The sequence below is a fragment of the Peromyscus californicus genome, unplaced genomic scaffold, assembly GCF_007827085.1.
Source record: "Peromyscus californicus insignis strain IS unplaced genomic scaffold, ASM782708v3 Scaffold_23__1_contigs__length_62951481, whole genome shotgun sequence".
In the NCBI taxonomy this organism is placed as follows: Eukaryota; Metazoa; Chordata; class Mammalia; order Rodentia; family Cricetidae; genus Peromyscus; species Peromyscus californicus.
This window is the reverse complement of record NW_026294534.1, coordinates 9,680,536-9,694,484: the sequence shown is the minus strand read 5'-3', so window position 1 is coordinate 9,694,484 and position 13,949 is coordinate 9,680,536. Positions and strand designations below refer to the sequence as shown.

Here is a 13,949-nt window from a genome sequence, read left to right as displayed (position 1 = left end):
ACTTTGAACTTCTGATCTTACTGCCTCCTCTTCCTGAGTGCTGGACTACAGGTGTGTACCACCACTGCCCCCAATTTACATGGTATTGGAAATGGAACCCAGGACTTTGTGAACGGAGGCAAGCATTCTGTCCACTGAGCCACATCTTCAGCTCTTGAAGGTGGCTTTCACAGCCCACATGTACAATGGGGACTCACCAGAAAAAGCAAGTGAGTCAGGGCTGTTAGAATTTTGAAGGGATTGCCAATTCACCTTCCAAGACAGAGTCTGAGCCAGGGAGGAGTCTTTGCAAGGCTGATATTCAATCTGGGATGAAACCCTTCACTATTCATGGCAGATTCTTGACAAGCCGATTCTTTCTCAGTTTTTTGTTTTATTTTGTTTCGGGAAGTCTTCATAGAGAATAATTTTTGCTGGGTCTAGGATAGAGTATGGCTAGTAGACCCTCACCCCTGCCATGCTAGAAATGTCTCTTCCATGCCTCCCAACCTGAACAATTGGCCATGAAATGCTTGCTGCAATTCTTTGCTTCTCTGTGTTCAATGTGCCAGCTGTTTTTCTCCGTATCCTTTGGTTCTGATACAGTGTGATATGCATAACTATGCTGGGGTTTGCATTGGCTCTGGTGTCCATCAGAGATCCTCACAATTGTTGCATCTCATTAGTCTGGGAACTTCTTAGCCATTATTTATTCAGGTGTCCTCTGCCTCACTCCCTTTTTGTCTCTCTGGCGTTCCCACGGTGTGCTGGACCACTGCACATCTCCCACATTTCCTACATGCTCATCTCCGCTTTTGCCCAAAGGCAGTTTTTCTCTTCAAGCTTGTTTGGTGATTTCTTTCTATTCTGTTTGTTAGGTCTCTGTACCCGCTCCCATCTGCTGTTGGAGGGAGCCTCTCTGGTGATGACTGGACAAGGCACCGATTGATGAGTACAGCAGACTATCATTAAGAGTCATTTCATTGATTTCTTTTTCCCAATTGAGTTTGGTTCTATCCTAGGTCTCTAGTCTACCCAGTCTCTGGTTCCTGGCCATCCAGGTAGTGTAGGGCATGGGCTCCCTCTTGTGGTATGGGCCTCATGTTAAACCAGACTCTCACAATTCTGTGCCACCATTGCCCCAGCACATCGTGCAGGCAGGGCAGACTGTAGGTGGAGGATTTTGTGGCTGGGTTGGTGTCCAGGGTTCTCTTTTCGCCGCTTGCAGAGTACCTTCCCACACCAAAGAGACTAGAACATAGGGGTGAAGGCTCCACTTCTCTAAGTTCAATGAGCTGTGTGGATGTTGACCTGGGCAATAGCCCTCCCCCCATCTGTTTAAAAAGTATATGTCTGTATAGGTATGTGCATAGCACATGAGAGCAATTGCATGTGGAGGCCAGAAGAGGGTGTCAGATGGCTGTGAACCACCTGATGCCTGGTCCAACTTGGGTCCTCTCTCTGAACAGCTGAGCCATCTCTCCAGCTCCTGTTTGGATCATTTCCTAGGTATCCCAACTCAGGATACCTTCACATTTGTGCTCCAAGCAGTCTATCTACCGAGTCTTGTCCCCAGTTCCTTTCCCCTTAAATTTTTCTGTCATTTGTGGAACAGAAAAGTAAGGTGAATGGTATTCATGCTTGGAGGTGGAAATGCCCCACCCCCTGCTCTGCCAGGTGCTTGGCGCTTATCAATAGGAGACTCTGGCCAAGAGCTGAGCTGGTAGAGTATGCCATTCCTGGGGTATAGGAGCCAGCTTGCCCATTTCCCTGCTGGGAGCTACCCTGTTGAGGTTTGTCTTCAGCAGCGCGCTCACCCACCTACCCCAGGGTGGGCACTCAGGTATTCCAAAGCATTTTCAGGAGCACACAGTCAAGCAGAGGACACTGCTATCTTCTTTTATGTTTTTATAATCTATAGAAAAATTTTCAGAATAAATTTTAGGCTGGGTGGTGATAATGGTACACTTCAATCCCAGCACTTGGGAGGCAGAGGCAGGCAGATGTCTATGCATTCAAGGCCAGTCTAGTCTACAGAGTGAGTTCCAGGACAGCCAAGGCTACACAGAAACCCTGTCTCAAAAAAAAAAAAAAAAAAAAAAAGAAAAGAAATTTTAGGTTTTTCAGTTCCAAACTCCGTATTCTCCAGAAAGATTTAATTATTTATACTTGTTTTTATATTAACTTCTTTTTTGATTCTAAGATGTCTTTATATAGTAAGAATATGAGCATGTGACTTCCCATGAAGAGTTTCCTCCCAGGTTTTTTGTTATCATTTAGCCCGGTGACAGCACTTTTGGTTTGCTGGCTTCTTTGTTTTGACCTTGAATAAGTTTTTAATTGTATTAAAGTTAATTCAAATTGGTCAGGATCTTATAGCTTTTTCTCATGTAAAATGTTTAAACATTTTTTTCTATTCCAAGGCTATAAAATGTTCGTGTGTGTGTGTGTGTGTGTGTGTGTCTGTGTCTGCGTCTGCGTCTATGTATCTATATTAGGAATGATCCTGTAAAGGGACAAAACTAAAAGGAAATACACACACGCATATATATATATATATATATATATATATATATATATAAATTGCCCATATTACTAATTGACTTTCACATGGGGCTGGATAGCCCAACAATGGCGGCCAAACAAGGACACTCAGTAGGTTAAAGGAAGTGTTGAGTCTGGAAGTTCTCAGAAGAGTCACTGGCGTTGAGTCCACCATGGAAGGTTGGAGAAGCTTGAGTCTGGTGTCTGTGAAGGACTGCTGCAGTCACAGACACGCTTGCCCAGGAAAGAAAGCAAAGCAGCTCACATGCTCTCCCTCAGCCTTTGCTTCCTTCTGAGTTGTTTACTAGAAGTTTCCACCCACCTTGGGGGTGGGGGCTGACCCTCCCAGTCACTGCCCCACATGGCTGTCCTCACCGGTCCTAGTCATGTCTCAGTTCAGTCCAGTTGACCACTAAGACCGAGCCTCATGGGACTCAGGTGTCTCTGAAAACACAGGGATGCATAGGCAAAGACTTTGATGCTCCAGGAAGAGTTCATCTTAAGAGGAGTTCAGAGTATGGCTCTTGAGTATGCCTTCCTTTCTCGGCAGATGTAAAGCGCTGCCTTCACCTCTGAATGGCTCAGGTAGGTTCAACATTATTAGATTTCTGATTTTTAATTCAACTAAGCAAAACAAAGCAAAAGGCTCAAATTAAATTATTAGCTCTACTTTTCATAATAACAGACTTGAATTGGTAATTCAAGTATCTCAACGCTGATACGTAAGCTAATTAAAAAGTGCAGTAAATTGGATTCAGTAGTAGCTTGGAATTCATATTTAAATGAATTGCTAAGAACTCTGGTTGGCACTCTGCACACAGCAGGGGCTGGTGTACAGATGGGCAGGCCTCCACCTGGCCTCAGGCAGACATTCGGATCAGTGAACCCAGCAGCCGAGAGGCGTGTGCTCCGAGGCAAGAAGACAGTGGCAACAAGGATTTCAGTGGTCACTGCTGGTGATACTTTTCTTTGACGAAGACTTTCTAGGATCATGCACTGTTTTAGAGACATTTCTGGGGACGTGAAAGTGCCTTTGTGAATAATGTGGATGCACTGTAACTCAGTAATGAGGGAGTGACTCACTCATGATGAACGACAAGACAGCTTTCAGCAGAATAATTCTGGTGTTGTTCCAAGAGGTACGGCCTCAAAAGCAGAATGTCCGCAGCTTTCACAGAGGGGATTTTCTATTACATAGCTCAAAAGAAGACATATAACTGATGACTAGAGTCCCAGTCTCCACCCAGCCACCCCCACCCTAGGCTAGGCAGCTTTAACAGCCTGCGTACACCTTCTAGTGTACGGGATTGCAAAGCGATACAGGAAGTGCCGGAACACGAATGGTCCCAAGAGCGCAGAAAGATGAAACCATGACAAGACTTAAGACCTTTTCCCAGATAACTGCCAAGTTCATCCCACCATCACATTTGCTGTTTTAAACACTGCCAAAGGTCACCAAACTGCCTGTGCATAGAAGAGAACAGACTCTCATAGAGATGAGCAAATCTTTGTGCCTGTTTCCAGCCTCCGGATCACTCTGTATCTAGGAAGCGTTTGAGAGTCACTCCTGCTGGGAAATTCTATAGTGTGAAAAGGAAACAATGATGAGAGCCCTGTCAGACCTGGATATTTACAATTATATTTTGAATGCCATTTTAGAATAATCAATTGTATTTGAAACAGTCTTTGAATATAAATAAACTCAAGAAGAAAGATGGTCTGTTTATGTAGCTCATTAGAAAATAAAAGCTTTGGTTAACTTAAGTAGTTTCTAGGTCTGGTCTCAATGCAGCCCAGAGCACCCTCCTCCTCCATACCAATGGCTCTGCCCCCAACTCAGTTGGACCTGCAGTTAAGTTGAGGAACAAGGTTAGTTTAAATTACACTAAGCACCTCTATGTTCTCCAAGAAAAAGGGCTCCTATGGGCCACCCTAGGCTGCACGGCTCCCCCAGTAAGATTCTGCGGCAATTCAATTTTTCAGTTTTCATTTTGTAAGCTAATGCTCCTGAGTTATTGGGTTTAACGGGAGAAATGATGATAGTGTTGCCTTGTTATAGTGAGTACCAGGCTAGGTGGAGGAGACACCAAGGTGATTCCTCTGATTAGAGCTTTGATGTCTCACTGTGCAGCGTGGGGAGCTACTCTAAGGACACACAGAACCCTGAGTGGCTTGTCACCTGCTGCTGTCACTCACACAGGACAGGCATCTATCTCAAGATAGGAAGTGAGGTGGCACCGGGAGGCTCTTAGATTTTACAACCAGACTCCCTGACATCCTGGGCACGCCATCAGGGAGATGCTGAGAACAACTGTGGTTTGCATAGTTCAACAGCTAATTTCCCAAGTGGGTTTTAGCTGTTTATATTATCAATGGTATGCCTTTGAACACACAGACAAAGTCTATTGATCTTATGTTTGTGAAAACAAGCCATTTCCTTCACCTTTACAAAAATCTGTTCTCTACCCATGCACTTATGAAGTGAGAGTCTACAGAAAAGCCCCTGTTCAGATATATCCTCAGACATTCACACACCCACACTGTCATTTGAATAGACACATGTCCCTCTTAATGCAAATGTTGGAGTGATGTGTCAGGTCCTGATGCATAATGGATGCTTTAAATCAGACCCAGGTGGAGATAGGAGGATCAAAAGTTCTGGGCCATTCTTGGTACAGAGTGAATTTCAGGACAACCTGGGCTACATGAGATCCTACCCCAACCACCCCAACTCCTCAAAAAACAAAAAGAACCAATCAGACACAAAAATTGCCCAAGCATATTTCCACAATTATGAAATAAACAACCAAAGGTCCGATTGGTCATCCAACTGGTTATCCAATACCAAATGATCAGCCCTTAAAACACACATACAAATAGCATTATATAGACTGAGCAGGTTGTACTTATGAAACAATTAATGAAATCAGAGGGCACAAATTTGGAAGAGAGCAAGGAGGAGTATGTGGGAGGGTCTGGAGGGAGAAAAGGGAAGGAGAACATGATACAATTACATTATAATCCTGCCAAGTAAAAGAAATAATTTTTTAAAATATTGTAATAAAAGTATCATAAGATATCAACGTGACAAAAAGGATGTGGAAACTGAGGGCTTAGGCTCTAACACTGTCAATTTAAATTCAAAGTGAAGATAGCTCACCCACCCACGGCTAACCAGCTGTGAGGAGGGAGAGAGGAGGTCAGGAGAGAGAAGACATCTTTCTTACGTTTGGTGGTCTCCAAGTGGTCTCTGGACAATGGACTTCAGCAGGGGCTCTGGCCGGAGGGCCACCTTTGGAGACGTTTTGGGGCTGGAGTCTGACTCTGCACTCTCCTCATCACCCATGGCTTTGATGTAGCTGCCACTTCGCATCCTACGGCAGGGGATCTCTTCCTCTTTGCCACCTGTGGGGTACGCACCCCAATCATCCTGAGGCACCTGGGAGGGAGCAGAGACAGCACATGTCAACTGTGCCCTCGAGAAGTGTGTCCTACAAGTTCTTGGAGACATAGCTCCTTTGGCTGTTTATCATTTTAAGTCATGCACACAGAAAGATGTGCTTTTTCATAGTCTTCCAAATCCTGAAAGGGTCTTAATAGGAAATCGTTGATTTTTTTCCCCTTTGTAAAAGTAAAAGATAAACATTATGGAAAAAGTTGAGAAGGTACTAGGAACATAGGAAAAATAAAATGAAGAAATGGAAGAGAAAATGGAAAGAGACACCTACATTATTGCTAAATGCCTTTTAGTGGTAAATGTTAATAAAGATGAGAATTAATCCCCAAAGCAGAATCATAGCACATACACAGAACACATGCACTGGCCAATAAAGGAAGACATATCTATCCATCTTATGTACACAGAGCTTCATAACCCTGTACACAGTGAATTCCAAATAAGACTCAAAGGATGCCAACTCCAAACTTCTCTGCTGTGTCCCTGGCCTGAAGGCTGACTTGGTCAGTAGTTGACAAAGCTGGTCAGCATTCTGGCTCCACACCGGCAACTCAAGAGTTGCCTGTCTCCAATAAGCTAAACCTCACAGGAGTGAACATGGTATTTCTCAGAGCAGCAGCGTCCCCTCCACCCCCACCCCTGACCCCCTGCCCAACTCAGTGCAGCTCCTTGGTGAGACACATGGCCCAGTGTGGGCAATTCTGCCAGCAGCTCCAAAGACTGGTAAAGGGCAACCCTGGCTGGAGAAGAGGGGTCTCAGCTGCTAGTGATAGAGGAGAATGATAAAATTTCACACTTAAAAAGTCTTCAAAGTGTTTTTTTTCCCCACTGTAAAACGTTTAGATTTTCTGTAATATTCTGAAATTGGCCTGCGAAGGATCCTGCTTTCCTTCCAGCCCCAACACTGCATGAAGCCAAGCACTCTGGCCCTTCTAACAGGAACCCATATGGCTGATGGGATGGCAGGCTCTTCAGCAGACGGCACCAGGGTTCCTCCCTGGACAGCATGGTGTGTGTTGTGCCTGTAGATCTGATCACTGTGCAGACTGTTCCTACAGCTAGTCTCCACACCCGGAGTCACGGAGAAAGGAGGCTGCGGGCCATGCATGCACCAGCCCCTAGACTCTACATCTGTGTGAGCGCTGATGGTAGTCAACAGGCCTGTCGGGGTTCCAGACCTAAGTGGGGCCATGATATCTTCCATGTTGTAGTCAGGACTTGCTCTGCATTCTTCTCCCACTCTGTACCTCCTGCTAGGCTGGTTGGGCAGGCCTTGTATTTACCACTCATCCTGTGTGGCAAAGTGTAACATAATACTCACAAGGTCTAAGAGGGCGTGCATGATTCAGCTGGCTCTCCCTGATCAGACATAGGCACAATGAAGCCCACCAACTCTGTAGCCAGGCTCGACAGGGCTAGATGCAGCTCTTGGATCGAGGAGAGGGCTTAACAGACAGAATGCTGTGGGCTCCCTACAGGCCTGAGCTGGGGTAGGTGCTGCTGCTAACAGGTTAAACACTTTAACACTGTAATGACCTGGTTCTGTGCCACACTATGCACAGGTCTGAGGAAGAATGCAGACTATCCCAAGAGGGCCTGGAAAAATTTTAATGACCACATCAAACACCAGCCACACAGATCGCATGTTGGAACAGCTGAAGTTTTAGGCAGACTGACACAGAGGCCAATGACACAGAGGGTTTTTTGTTCAGCATGTAATAGGCATTAACCCACCCATGGAGAATCTTGGTTTGTAGGGAGATATCATGTCCTGACAGGGAATATGCCTCAACACTGGGAAAATGACACAGGATGTGTGAAGAGTTCACTCTTGGGGCACCTGAGAGCTCTTATCTGGTGCTGTCTTACTGGAAGCCTCTTCAGTAACCATACACTGGAAATCCAGGCAGAGGAATGTCATCTCTGTGGCACTAACCAGAAGACCAGGATGTTCACACGATGACCAGTGTCCTTGTTTCTCTGGCAAGGTGTGCCAGCCCATTCAAGCTCTGTGTAAACCTTGTGAGTCAGTCACCAGGACAAAGGGGAGAAGCCAGGATGGTAGTCCGTCCTCGGGAATGGCTTCACATGAACTCTATTTGAATTTCAGAAGAATCTGTCCCAAGCTCTGGAAGATGGTTATGAAGGCATCATGGTCTGTTGACTAGCCTGTCTCTGAATATCACAGATGCAGTAGATTTTAAAGAGGTTGATTCAATTTGTAGTTCTGGAGGTTTAGAAGTACAAAAGCATGGTGCTGGAATCTGTTCGGTTTCTGGTGAGGGCCTTTTGTGAGACGGGGCAAGCAAGCCTCTCCTCTGCTCTTCTAGACTACTAATTGCATCATGTGTGTCCTATGGTCATGGCCACACCCAGGACAACTTATCACCCCAAAAGGATACCTCTGAATACCATCAGCATGTGAATTTTGAGGACTCACTTTCCAACTCATGAAGTCTCGGGGATGTATGCAAACGACAGCCAGGGAAACATATAAAGCTGACAGACTTGCCTTCATGTAGGAACACAGTGGTAAGTTGCATGGCAGGTGTCAACAATGGGACAGGGGGAATGGGGACTTTTCGATGATTTCCCCATCTAGTCCCATTTTCTAAGCTTTCCAAGCTTTCCTAAGCTGTATAGTACTTTTGCCAGAGCCCTCAATGTCACAACACTTCAGTGAAGGTGATGACTACGGTGTGGCGAGGCCATAAGCAAGTTAGGGTAAGGGACAGTTCCAGGGAAAGCTGGTGACTGACTGGTGGCCAGTAAAGGCTCCTGGAAGGGAGGCATCGGGGCCACTGAGTCTGAACTTGGCCAGAGGAATAGTGTAGGCAGAAGAAGCAGGATAAAAGATGTGGTGGCCAGCCCCTGGGCTGGGCCAGGGGAGCTTGCACCCTTCATCTCTCAGTGAGCACTCAGGTGGTGGTCACAGAGAAGAGGACAGATGGAGGAAGAGGCCAGCTGTCACCAAAAGAGAGGCTCACACTGTCAGGTTTATGGAGAGGTTTTTTTTTTTGAACCAAAAACATGTTTCCATAAAGAGCAAGGTAAAGATTGTTTTTTATCCAGCAGCCTACAAATTAACTAACAAATGAGACCAGCTTGTATGTTTCTGTTTCTGATTTAAGAAGCCAATTTCACAGCCTTTGACAGAAAAAAATTCAATACAGAAGGAGTGTAAAGCAGTCGATTTCCAGAGCATATGCCTGGGCTATGAAAAGCCACCAAGTCTCAGTAAATAAACCTTCCCCTTATGGTGGAAACATTAAAACCCGCAGCAGAACGCAGAGGAGTGGCCAAGTGTGCACCTGGCACTCGCGTGTAGCAGCTTCTCAGCCTCGGGGAAACAAGCCTGAGGCATCCAGCCTCTGCAGAGCCAACCCCAGCCTTCGCTATGCCAAGGCGATGAGCTACCCCCACCGCCGCCACCAGCATCATACCCCAGTGATGAACAGCATTCATAAGTTCTATAAAAGGGGCATTCTCCTGCGATTGGCATCTGTGTGTGTTGTGATGCTGTGCTTTAAGCATGTCTTAATACTACACATGAAAACGTCTTTCCTTCAACTGGCGAGGTGGAGCATTTTATAATAAGGTTCTTTTTAGGTGAACTAAAGAGAAACGCCATACAAAGCTGTGTTCTCCCTCTGGAAACATTTTCTTCATTCCGTCAGCAACGTGTGTGTGTGTGTGTGTGTGTGTGTGTGTGTGTGTGTGTGTGTGTGTGTGTGTGTGAATGTGTGTGTGAATATGTGTGTGTGTGTGTGTGTGTGTGTGTGTGTGTGTGTGTGTGTGTGTGTATGTGTGTGTGTTTTAAACAAGGATCAAGTACATGAGCCACAGGGGAGAGTAACAGAGCAGGACAGTTGGGCCCTGCAGGCTGTGAACAGAGGACAGATGAATGACAAGGGACCTAGGCAAAGCATCCCATGGCATCACCAGTCATTCTGGAGACCCATCTGAGGAAATTCAACTCACACAGGGAGTTCATTCACATACCCAGGGGTCCAAAGATGCTTGTTATATGGGAGCCATGTGCAACCCCACCCAAAGAATGACTGCCTACATCCTGCACAAACCTGAGTCAGCTTTCCCTGAACCTTGCTATGCTTTGTGTGAAAATCAGGCTTTTTGTTCTAGCTGGCAATTTTAATGAGCGATGGATTTTATTTTTCTAGAGTATAACTACCATGTAAATCAAGGGGAGCGAGAACGCTGCTCAGTTGGCAATTTACCAGGAATTGTTTACCGTTTCCAAATCCCCCAGGGCTGGCAGAGCCTTGCTGGAGTCTGATTCCTCATTACAACACTCCTCTGTTGGTCTAATTTGTAGCTCTCCAATTACTGCGACCCTTCACTCAGAAACAAACGCGAGAACATTTCATTCTGCACAGACTTGCTCTGCCCCAACATTGTTATCCTAAAATACTTTCACTTAAAAGTTACTTTACTTTTATTTCTTTTACATGAGAGATCAGGCCGTGCGTACATATTTATCTCTCTCCTTCCCTGCCCTATCTGCTTCCCCCTCAATAATGTGTATCTAAATAGGTTATATGAGCTTCATTTTAGAATAATCAGAGAGATGCTGAATGTCTGGTAAGTTCGTGAAGAATTATATGGGCAGAGAAGGAGAGTAAAGTGTGTAGATAGCATTAACTGTCAACTTGACACAGCCTAGCATCCCCTGAAAGGGCAGTTTCAATTGAATAATTGCTTTTATCAGGTGGTTCTGTGGGCATGCCCATGAAGGATTGTTAATTAACGTAGAAAGGTCTAGCCCACTATGGGTGCACCATTCCTTGGGCAGGTAGTTCTAGGCTGTATAAGAAGGCTGGCTAAGCACAAACAAGAGAACAAGCAAACAAGCAAGCAGGCAGCATTCCTCCATGGTTTCTTCCACACTTCCTTGGTGGTGAGTGAGTTCCTTGATTGGAGATAATATTACATGGAATAGCAAGTAGCTCTGCCTTCAGATTCCTGTCTTGAATTCTTGCCCTGACTTCCCTCAATATAGACTATGACCTGGGGAGTGTAAGCTGCAACAAGCCCTTTCCTCTCCTACATCACTTTTTATCAGTGTTTTTATATCAACACAAAGGAAGCTAGAACAGGATGCATGGATGTATCCCAAGGGCAAGGAAACTGTGCAGAGCTCCTGCTTGTGAAAAGACTTCCAAGGCCAAGATCTTCCTAGCCAAGCTGAGAAGTGTGGTGGTATTGTATTCCCCAAAATACTGTGCACCCTAATAAACTCATCTGGGGTCAGAGACAGAACAGCCACTAGATACAAAGGCTAGAAAATGGTGGCACTCACACCTTTAATCCTAGCACTCCAGAGGTAGAAATCCCTCTGGATATCTGTGAGTTCAAGGCCACACTGGAAACAGCCAGGCATGGCGACTCACACCTTTAATCCCAGAAAACCAGCCTTTAATCCCAGGGAGTGATGGTAGAAAGCAGAAAGGTATATAAGGCGTGAGGACCAGAAACTAGAAGCATTTGGCTGGTTAAGCATTTGGCTGGTTAAGCTTTTAGGTTTTGAGCAGCACAGTTCAGCTGAGAGCCATTCGGATATGAGGACACAGAGGCTTCCAGTCTGAGGAAACAAGACCAGCTGAGAAGTTGACCAGGTGAGGTTAGCTGTGGCTTGTTCTGTCTCTCTGATCTTCCAGTGTTCTCCCCAATACTTGGCCTCAGGTTTGATTTTATTAATAAGGACTTTTAAGATTCCTGCTACAGAGAAGTGGAGATCTGGTTTGTGCTAGTGAGTTTTGGCTGATGCTGAGAGCTATAAGATTTTATATATATATATATATATATATATATATATATATATATATATATGGCAGAATGTAGGGCATCTAGGGCTGGAAAGGAGGCCTTTGGTACCCATGGGCACTAAGAAATTATGTGGAGAAAGATTATCTATGAAGGCCAGCCTCAGACCCATGTCTGTGTTTCTTTCTACACCATGGCGTGAACAAGCAAGTCTCATCTCCATAGATACACTGGAACTTAAGTGCATGCAGAATTCATCCCTCCAGGATCTGGGCATCATCTTCTTGCTCAAAAGTCATTTTGAGTCATTATATCTTGGCTAAGTGTTCCTTCTGTTCCCTAGGAGCTCTCTGTCTGTCTGTCTGTCTGTCTGTCTGTCTGTCTTTTCCTCTTTGTTTCTATCTGCCCCTCTTCCAGTGCTGTTTTGGAAAGTTCTTTGGGCATCATTACACATGAAATGAGGCCCACTGGAGCCTGTGTGGGTTGAAACTATTCTTGAGACAGTAAATGCAGCTCCACAGCAGGCCAATGCTGAGAGGGTTTGAGTGCTCAACGTCAATCAACTCTTGCCTAGTGTCGGAGGCCTCAAAGCAGCTGGTGTGGTACCTGGGGTCAGAGAGACAAATAAGAGCTTGTGGGAAAATTGTAGGTCAACAGTCTCTTGTGACAAGAGGTCAGCAATGACTGAGGACACAAGCTGAGATCTCACATCTGTTCTTCATGAGAAAAGTGGGCCTTAGGTAGCCTGGGCTGGGTACCTAGGTGGGCTCTATGGAGAATAGGCAGGAAGACAATTGACATGGGTTCTACATTTCTGAGTCAAGGATAAGTTGGGGGCAGTGTTCACATCCTCTTTACTTATTAAGCTACAGAGGAGACCTATTTCCTAGGACTCCAAGGAGAATGTCCAGGAAGAATCTTTGATACGATCCCCATATCTCTGAGCCAAGGTTAAAATGATGGTGCTCATGCTCCAGCTTTTTCTTTCTAGGCCATGTGGGGACACTTTGCTCAAGGTAACTCATTGCTTTGGGGCTTCCCTGTCTTCTTTGCATGTCACCTGACTTCCTCCCTAGGGACGCTACTATGCTCTTGTGTGTTAGACCTGTTTGCTTTCAGTATTTGTGATGGTTTGACTTTCGTGGTTTTGATAGCCATGGAAACACAGCCTTATTCAGGGCTTGTCAGAGCCAAGAGATAGTAACTTTCAAGCTCAATTTTTACAGCAACTTCATAAAACCAGAGTGTCCACCCCAATCTCTCCTGTGGGCCCCACCCTGAGGTCACTGCCCCTCTGCTGCAGACACTCAGGAACAGAGCTTAGTTTCCAAACTGAACTGTCCTCTCCTCACACGACCCACCTTGCCTTTCCTTCCCATGGGATCACAAGGCTTCTGTGAGCACTCCCACTTCTCCTGACTGCCCTGGTGTGGCGCTCTGTGCTGAGCCAATCCCCTTCTGGCATCTGTGATGAATAAGCCATCTTTAAAGCTGAATGCTATTTTTAGTTAAGCTTATTAAGAATAAAAGGAGAGAAGATGAAAATAAAATCAAAGATGAAGAAAGAACACACTACAACTGGTATCCCAGAAACACAAAGGCGTTTTATAAAAAAACTGACAAACTGTATTCCTGACAAATTGGGAAGCTTTTGGGATGTGTATGAATTTCTTAATACATATGATCTACCATCATTGAACCACAAGGACATAGGAGACGTTAATAACCAAAAACAAGAAAGAAAAAAAAAAAAGACCAAACCAGCAGTAAAACATCCCCAAACAAAGAAAAACGAAACCAACCAACCAACCAACCAAAGAAAAAAACTCGATCCAGGACCAGATGGATTCAGTGTTGAATTTTACCAAACTTATAAAGAACAAATGTGAATGCTTCTCAAAGTAATCACAAAATGGAAAGACAGGAAACTCCATTCATTTCGTGAGGCCAAGCCAGATAGAGCCAAGCCAGACAGAGCACAAACAAAGCACCAAGGTCAACATCCCTGACAGAAACACGTGGAAACATTCTCAACACAATAATAACCAAATCCAAACGAACCTCAAAAGCTCATTTAGCGCAGTCAAGAGACATTTATCTCAAGACTACAAGGATGGTTTAACATATGCAAACCAATACTCCACTACATCAACAGAAGGCAGGAAGAAAGCCACGTGACTGACGA

At 45.1% G+C, this 13,949-nt stretch overlaps 1 protein-coding gene across 1 annotated transcript in view; it reads right to left on the bottom strand.

The window, feature by feature from the left end:
• The window catches only part of Dlgap2 (DLG associated protein 2), a 747,033-nt gene that overhangs the window by 89,469 nt on the left and 643,615 nt on the right, over nt 1-13,949 (bottom strand). Inside the window, 1 exon segment of the mRNA XM_052751752.1 lies at nt 5,751-5,962. Within this exon segment, the coding sequence (XP_052607712.1) occupies nt 5,751-5,962 (212 nt within the window).